At 41.3% G+C, this 8,481-nt stretch overlaps 1 protein-coding gene across 2 annotated transcripts; it reads right to left on the bottom strand.

Annotated features, from left to right (window-relative positions):
* Positions 1-2,108: 2,108 nt before the first annotated feature.
* On the bottom strand, positions 2,109-7,909 carry LOC100193266 (uncharacterized). 2 transcript variants are annotated; one of them, XM_023301441.2, is made up of 7 exons: positions 5,977-7,909; positions 4,796-4,917; positions 4,428-4,578; positions 3,879-3,989; positions 3,004-3,142; positions 2,542-2,657; positions 2,109-2,477 (listed from the first exon to the last, which is right to left on the bottom strand). In XM_023301441.2, exons 1-7 carry the CDS (start codon positions 6,250-6,252, stop codon positions 2,397-2,399), a joined length of 996 nt encoding a protein of 331 aa, XP_023157209.1. In that variant the 5' UTR covers positions 6,253-7,909; the 3' UTR covers positions 2,109-2,396. The 2 variants fall into 2 exon arrangements, with proteins under 2 accessions (XP_023157209.1, NP_001131886.1); NM_001138414.1 differs by having other exon boundaries at positions 2,110-2,464; positions 5,977-6,264.
* Between the last annotated feature and the right edge of the window lie 572 nt (positions 7,910-8,481).

Raw genomic sequence — 8,481 nt, forward strand, 5'->3', positions numbered from 1 at the left:
ACACTTTGTGTAGGGGCACCAACGAGGATTAGTCGAGACGTTGCGTGGTTACGGATACCTCGGTAAAAATACCAGCATCGTCCACGGTAGTTTGCATCTCTAGCTTTGTCTTTAACTTTCACATTTACATTGATTATTTAAGTTGCAGTCTTTACTATTCTTAGTTTATAATATAGGATTGGAACTTGGGTTGCAACCCTATTTTTTGTAGAGATAACAACACTTAGACAAAATCTAGTTTATGCAATCTAGTTTACTTATTTGTATATGTTTTATTCAAGAGTTTTATTTGTGACCTATTTTAGAGCAAGATTTTTAGAAGTGCTAATTCAAAACCCCTAGACGTCTGGGTTCCTTACATATACCTAGTAGGAAGAGGCTAGAAGTACTCTTATCTAGGGTTAACTTTGGGCTTTTGCACGACCTAGATAGAAAGAGACATCAAAGCTTCTCTAGGATTTGCTTTAGACTTTTTTATGTACAACTTAGGTGGAAGATGAACAAGGTCCTTTCAAGGGAGCGCGGGCCATTGAGATACCACTCTCAAAGTGCTCAAATTCTAAGTTAGAGTAATTAAACAATAGTATAGTGATGTTTTGAAACGCTTGGAAGAAGTTACCAAATATGCTCTCAATTAGTCACTTAAAAAATTCATTAATTTATCAACGGTTAGCTTTGGGCTTTTGCACGACATATATAGAAAGAGACATCAACGCTTCTCTAGGATTAGCGTTGGACTTTTTTCTGTGCAGCTTAGGCCTCGTTCGGTTATTCATATTACACATGGATCGGATGAGATTGAAAAAAGTTAAGAAAAAGTTTGATTTATTTGGAATTTAAATCCACTCAATCTCACTCAATACACATGGATTAAGAGCGAGAGCTTGTTCGGTTATAAGGGAATAAATCTCGCCATGGATTTAATCCAGGTCTGAATTGTGTGAATCTATATGTCACGCACAATCCCATGGTGGGATTAAATTCATCATTTAATCCATGTATCTCTCAAAGCTAGCTATTCTTTTGATTCATGGATTCTAATATAAACTTGTGCAATATCTTCATGGATTTGTTCCATACCTAATAAGTTATGGATAGAATCCATGCCTTCCGTAGTTAACAAAACTACCAAAACCTTGAGTTATAATCCATAATAGGTTTAATCGAATAAAAAATTTTAAGTAGAGTTAAATTATTTTAGGGCATAGATTTTGACATGGATTTAATTCCAATCCATGCTAATCCAGAGCTAGATTGTGTAAACAAACAAGGCCTTAGGTGAAAGGCGAAAAAGGCCCTTCAAAGAAGTGCAAGCCATTGAGATACCACTCTCAAAGTGCTCAAATTCTAAGTTAGAGTAATTAAGTAGTAGTATAGTGATGTTTTAAAATGTTTGGAAGAAGTTACCAAATATGCTCTCAATTAGTCACTTAAAAACTCATTGATTTATCTACTTCTTTTCTAGAAACTATTAGAGCTGGTTTGATGACCAGAGTTCACGAGGGGATCCATGGGGAATAATCTCTTTTCTATTAAAATTGAATAATAAGGAGATTTCTCCCCTATGAATCCCCGTGATCCCTGATCACCAAATCAACACTTAGAGATGTTCTAACCATCTAGATAAAATCCATTGCCCACAAGGTCACAACCCTATATGAAACTGTCGAACAAGGTACTTACCAAAACCAGAGCTGGGGGCAGTACCACTTGTCCACTTCCTAACTGTAGATTCTCCGAAACTCAAAAGGCAAACTTTGTTCTCCAAAACTTAAAAGGCAAACTTTGTACCGTGTTTGGATTAAAATGTATAACCGACCAAGGCCTTACAAGTGCTGATTGCTAACTAACAGTCTAGCCCATCCAGACAGCACGCTAATATATGGGTTACTATTTTAGCCAAACCTTGAACTAGCTATTAACCAACTAGATAGCCTAATTTAGACTAAATTGAACCCAGCCCAACTAGTAACTAGTAACTAGTTCTAGTTCATCCAAGCATGCCCTAAATCCAGAGTTCCTCCAAAAATCCATCCCTTGACCAAACAGTACGAGGGGGGAATGGATTCTAAAACTGATCTTCACTTCTTCAGAGTTAGACACGCGAATAACCGGCAAAAAGAATGGATCTATATATCTTGTGTGAATCAAACACTTCTCTGCCGATAGCTATTACAAGTCTAAACTCCTCGATGAGGAAACATGATAGTGAAATCAACAAGAGTGTAATGACACGAAAAAATTGATCGTCTCTCTGGTTTTACACACTTGACCTGTGGAAAAAAAATCACACTGACTGCTTCCCTTTCCTAACCCTATCTAACTCTGTCTCAGCTTCTTGCAGTGCAGATTTTAATATAGTTATTCTCTGTTCGAGCTCCTCGACGGTGCCCCTTTTAAGAGTAGACTTGTATGGTGTAAGGAAGTGCTGGGAAAAGTTTTGGAGAGCTTGAACACCACAAACCTGGAAAATGCATCTACAAGCACTTACAAAAATTGTAAGCTTGAACAAGAAATGTGGTGGGATAGCAAATTACTTACCTCTTCTGAAAGCAAGGGAAGCTTGGTGATGTTGAAGTCATCGTATAACATATGGAACTGATCAATGTATTTTTGTTGCATTTTCATCCGTGCTTTTAGCAGTTTTGACTCGACAGCTGCAAGAATGGGAAAAAATGAATAGATTAAAACAAATGGACAACTATAGATATTGATAGATATCCAAAGGAAAGGTCCTAAAGTACATTCCTTTTCTGCTCCTATGATTAACGAATAGATTAGTTGAAAGTTGTTTTATGCTGCCTTTTAGAATTTTCCTTTTCCTTTTTTCTCTTTTGAAATAAAGACCCTCCAGGTTTTTCAGCCATACTACCAGAGCTCATGAGAACAAATTTCTTTGCTTGAAGAATAGGTCCTAATGAAATTTTAACTGAATGTGGTGAATTTAATTTTCCAAGAAAGCTAGAGGTCAGTGAAAGTGACGAAGCTCATTTTTGTACGCACCTTCCTCATCAAATATAACTTGATTAATAATAATATTGTGTGAATCAATCTCAAACTTCGCTAACTCTTGCACCAATCTTTCTGTTTCATACAATGAAAGAAATTCCGGGATACAAACACATACAAAAGTTGTCAAGTCCTGGAAAGAAAATAAAAATGGAAATCAGTAGGTGCCTAAAAAATGTAGAGCATGCTTGGTCAGTTCATGTTCACCCAGCAGTGCTCTTAAATTGGATAGATGCAGAAGCTATCCTAGAATGCCTTAAGCAGAAAGCATCTGGTGTGCTGTTAAAAAAATGATCTGTACTATACAAATAAGTTTTGGGCATGTAGTGTGAGTCAAGTTTACAATCTAAACTTTTGGTTTCAAGCAAAAAAAAACAATCAACTCAAATCCTAAGAGCGCTGATGTTTTACTTAGTTCCAAGTTTCACTATCATGAGTTTCACATGCGTGTTCTCACTATAACTTTTACTACTGACATTTTTTTACACCAGGTACAATATAGCATGATCTGTTACTGGTAGATTAAGGGCCTGTTTGGCATGGCTCCAGAGCAAAACTCTAAGGAGGAGCTGGTCAGAGCATGTCAAACACCCTAACTCCAGAGTTGTAAACTCTATAGAGTTTTTCGAGCTGCAGTATAATTTTTTAGAGTACCTCTTTTGCTGCTCCGAAAACTCCAAAAAAACAATCTAGTCAGAGTTTGGTGTTATTTACCCGCCACTGCCACCAGTTATAAGAAACAATCTAAACTCTGGAGCAGAGCTGCTCCACCCAGAGTTTTGGAGTAGAGCTGCTCTAGGGTGGAGCGGAGTCATGCCAAACACGCTCTAAGGAGCATATCTGCTTCCATACAAGGTAGGGAGTCTTACTGGATCTTTAAATTGCCTGTTCACTTGTTCGATCACATCCTTCATACCCTCAAGTTTCCCAAGCATTGCATCCTCGTTCAGCTCATCACCAAGACCAAACAATCGACTGGCCTGCCAAATGCATTCATTATTATATTAGCTATACATGTGTGTTCCCATCTGGGTAGGTCAAATGAAGAATCCGCACATGCAAAAGTTCGCCGTGTACATATTACCATTTAACCTCAGTACAAACGAAGGTAAGTCATCAAGTCAATATTTCTTTATTTTCTTTGCTTTTTTCCAAGGAGAACTCATAATATCATAGTATTTGCAATACTGAAACATCAGAAATTTTCTTTGGAATAAGCTTGGCAGTTCAGGCTCTGCTGAGCGCATCACAAGATCTCACTATCATTTGTTTGGTTATAGTTTAGAGAAAGAGCAACCTAGTCCCCTTAATTAATTGATATGAATAATATGTTATTTAGAGAAGAAAATTACAAATCAAGCATCCCTAGCGACTTCTCAAAAAAAGTTTTCCAGTATCTTGAAATGTATATAAAATACCTGATTCAACAGACCGCCAAATCTATTTTTCAACTCCATCATTTTCTCAAGACCCTTCTCTAGGGTTGCTGGGAACTGAAGCAACCGTAATGTATGCCCTGTAGGAGCAGTATCAAAAACTACAACAGAGTAATCCATTGTTTGGACTAATCTGCAGTGAGGACAATATCATATTCAAAAAGTTGCTCGAAGCCAAGAAGTATCATTTCCAGGAATAACAATGATAATCAAAATATAACTTGACATATTGGAGACATTGAACAGGTGGAATTAGAAAGAGTAGCAAATGAAATATAAAATGGATGGTAATGAAAGTAACTGGTCATATTAGGAAGAATGGCAAACAACGGAACGGAGCAAAACCTTACTTTAGCATTTCAGCAAAACTCATAGCTTCATCTACTCCTGGAATCGCATTTGTCAGTTCTGACAGGAATCCTTCCATTCCTTCATTGGATAAATCATCATTTTCTACCTTTGGGTCAATTTCCTGCAAATAAAGTTATGAAATGAGACTATTCAGCCAAATACCAGCTCTAATAACATGAACCAAACTATCTTTAAAAAATAATCATATTAATGAAATGGCAGACTACTCTTAAAAATTAGCACTCATAGGACATAGAACAATAAATGAAACTTGTTTTACTCTGTATATCATCTGTGCGAATACAAAGAAATGGCTAAATGGATTTGTATCAGTATCATGCTTGACGTAGATGAAAATACAAAGACAAGGAGGCAAATGCTAAAATCAGGTGCTTAGTCAATGGTCATACATAAGTGGAACATGTTCTAAATGAAATTGAAATAGAATGGGTATTCTGTAAGTCAACCACCTGATTTGTTATTAACCTCTTCTTAGCATAAATAATAAAATATTACTAAAGATTAGGTACTTCTTTTGTACAAATCTGCCACCTATTCTTCAACACTCAAGAAATAATGTGGAAATCACCACCATATTACTGAAGGAGCTTAATCACCACTTGGGATGGTTCATGAAGATGCAGGCCTCATCCCTGCCCTGAGCAATAATCTTGTGATCCACACAAACGCAAAACGGCCCTGAATTGTCAACTTGGCATAATGGCATCTCATATAGCCTGGCATATTTAGATGCCTGTGAATATTGAATTCCATACATGAAAAATTAACGGCAACATGCGACTTTTCTATATCCATACTGCCTCTCTGCTCAGACAACCCTGCTGATCTCCACTCCCAACAATTAGGTAAGGCTACAGTCCACTCCAACCAGGCAATCACCATTAGGCCCTCTCTAGCAGCCTCCCTATCCCACGTCATATCTCACTCCTTATTTCAAACTCCACTCTATGTGCAAAACAGCGTTCTGCACGGCCATATACACCTCTGCTGACCACGGCCTTAGCCAGGACACGAAGCCTGCCCATCCGATCCTCACAAGCACCACCGAATTGGGTAGGGCCGTCAAGTGAAGACGGCCCCGCAAGAAGGGTGGATTGAAGGCTTGAAGCCGTAAGACGGAGAAAATAATGGAGGAAATTTTGCTTTTTTGTATGTTTACCATGGCGTAGAGGTTGGTGAATCCGCGGACGAGAGTGGGGAACTTGGTGAAGCGCTGCTGGAAGGCGTCGCTGAGGTTGTGCGCGGGGTCGGTGGAGATGACGAGCACGGACGAGCGGACCCCGGCGAGGAGGACGGAGAGGATGGAGCTGCAGGTAGTCTTGCCGACGCCGCCCTTCCCGCCGACGAAGACCCACTTGAGGGACTCCTGGTCCAGGAGGTTACGAACCGTGGGCTCCGGCGCGTCGCCGGCGTCCACCACCACTGCAGACGCCATGCTCCGACTCCGATACCCGCGCGTGGGCGAGAGGGATGGGATCTGGCGGAGTGTGGAGAGGAGGCGAACGGCGATGGCGCTGGCACCTGCTGGGGGCAGAAGCGGTACTGGAATTGTCTAGGTGGAAAATGAAATAATTGGAAAATACCTTTCCTCTTCTGGACGTTTTCAACTTTTCATCGTTTGATTTGATAAATTAGCATTCCAGCTCGGTCCCCGGTGGCTAAAAAGGTAAAATTCTCACCTTTTTGATAGCTTATGAAATTTCTCACTTAAATTTGTTTCAGAATATTACTGTCAGTCTGGCAAAATTAAGGTGCTGTTTTGAACTAATACGTACGACAGAGCGTTCTTCCAGAGTACATTTTCTTGGAGCGGGAGGATTTCATAATCCAGTTTCATTGCCTTCGTTTAGTCCTGCTAAGTTTCTGCATCTCAAGAAAGTAAATTCGGAAAATAGATAGATCCTCATTCTGTAGGTTTAAAGAAAGATACCAAATTACATGTGGGATTAGAGCCAGAGCAAATTAAAGTGACCTGTCTTATGAGTACACATATAACCGGACATATACATGGTAAAATTATAGTCTTCACGTCTCTGATGAGTTTTTACTGAAAATACTAGAATCACATCAGATTATTATAGTACTACAAAAAAAACAACTACCAGCATTCCAACCATTATTAGGTACACAATACCACACAACAGATAGTAAACCAATGCTAGCTACCGCAATTTTGGGAGACTACCGGCGCCCATGGGCGGAACCAGGCAGCACCCCCGCTGGTTTCTCCCTCCCACTCCCCTGCCTCGCTGTCATCGGAGCGCTCTGCCGAGTGGCTCGCGCGGGCACAAGGATGGCGGCAGCAGGGAACAGCTCTGCTCTGCTCTCCCCTCTCATCCTCGCCCTTGCCCAGCCTTGCCCTCGCCCGGCTCCATCCGTCGTAGGGCATGTGCTCGCATGCCGCAGCTGTGAGCGGCGAGCCCTCTTCTAGACGTGCCCCTCGGTGACGGCATTTCGGAGTCTGTGTCAGGGTGGTGCATGACAGCCGGCAGGAAGCTATGCCGGTGGCCAGGGTTCGACGGATCTGAGCCTGTCGGTCTGGATCTGGCCCTCCCTCACCGGATCTACGTCATGGAGGTGGTGGTCCTTGCAGGAAGAAGGGGTGGGCCTCCTTGCGCGTAGTGAGGCGCGTCTAGTGGACTAGTGAGGTGCGCCGGCACGGCTACGCGGCCGGCCGGTTTGGCGTCGACGGGCCCTACACTCGTTTGGTGGCATGGCGGTGGCGACCAGTGGCTCGGGCAAGCGCGGGTTTGAGGCTGAGGCGGCGTGCGACCCGAGGCTTGGCCGTGTGTTGGAGAATATTTTGGGCGAAAGCCCCGGCAATGGTGACACTAGCGGGTGTAGCTTTCTGTTGAGGGTGAGCATATTATCTTTCATGTGCGAAAGTCTATAGCGTGTTTGGTGTGTGGGGCCACACGCCACGTCTAAGTTGTGGCGGCCAAATTGGCCACCACAACTGCGGCGAGAAAAGTGTGGCTGGTGGCGACGGCTTAGGCCAGGTATCAAACACGCCTCTAGTCCGTCCATCTCGGACAGGCGACGGTGATGTCTCAGACGTCACTCACTTGCTGAATCGCTATTTAAAGTTCGTCTCGGCAACGACGTTGTCTTCGGTAGGGTAGATATTTTAAATCCAAAACCCGAATAGACTGAATTATCGGTCTCTTCTGGTTTTCAGGTTCGAGTTCGGTTCCTATATGTGCTATATTTCGGGGGTGTGGGTTCGGATTCGATTCCTAACCTTTAAAACCCGAATAGACCGAATAACTCGAAATATAAAAAAGTTTTTAATGTATGATGATATTATTATATGATTTATGAACTTATTAGCTAAAAATTGTGATATCATCTTAAAGATAGTATATATATCTCAGTATGCTATTTTTTATAGTCACTTGTTGTAATAATAGTACTTCCAATTAATTATTAATTGTATATATTTTAACAAAAGATAATAGTCTCTCTACTATTCGAGTCTATTCGGTGGACCGAATAGACCGAACCGAAATTGTGGGTCTATTTGGGTTCGGTTCCTAAAATTATTTTGAAAATTTCGGTTCTCATTTTTTATAACCCGAAATTTCAAAAACCCGAATAGATAGAACCGAATTACCCTAATAGACCGAATGCCCAGCCCTAGTCTTCGGTTGATTCTTTTGCTTCT

Source organism: Zea mays, chromosome 2 (genome assembly GCF_902167145.1).
Source record: "Zea mays cultivar B73 chromosome 2, Zm-B73-REFERENCE-NAM-5.0, whole genome shotgun sequence".
Classification (NCBI taxonomy): domain Eukaryota; kingdom Viridiplantae; phylum Streptophyta; class Magnoliopsida; order Poales; family Poaceae; genus Zea; species Zea mays.

Coding starts and splice junctions, on each gene's coding strand:
- LOC100193266 (NM_001138414.1), bottom strand. CDS start 6,252: ATGGCGTCTGCAGTGGTGGTGGACGCCGGCGACGCGCCGGAGCCCACG. Junction 4,918..5,976: donor TCACCAACCTCTACGCCATG/GTAAACATACAA, acceptor CTTTATTTGCAG/GAAATTGACCCAAAGGTAGA. Junction 2,658..3,003: donor AGTTATATTTGATGAGGAAG/GTGCGTACAAAA, acceptor CCATTCTTGCAG/CTGTCGAGTCAAAACTGCTA.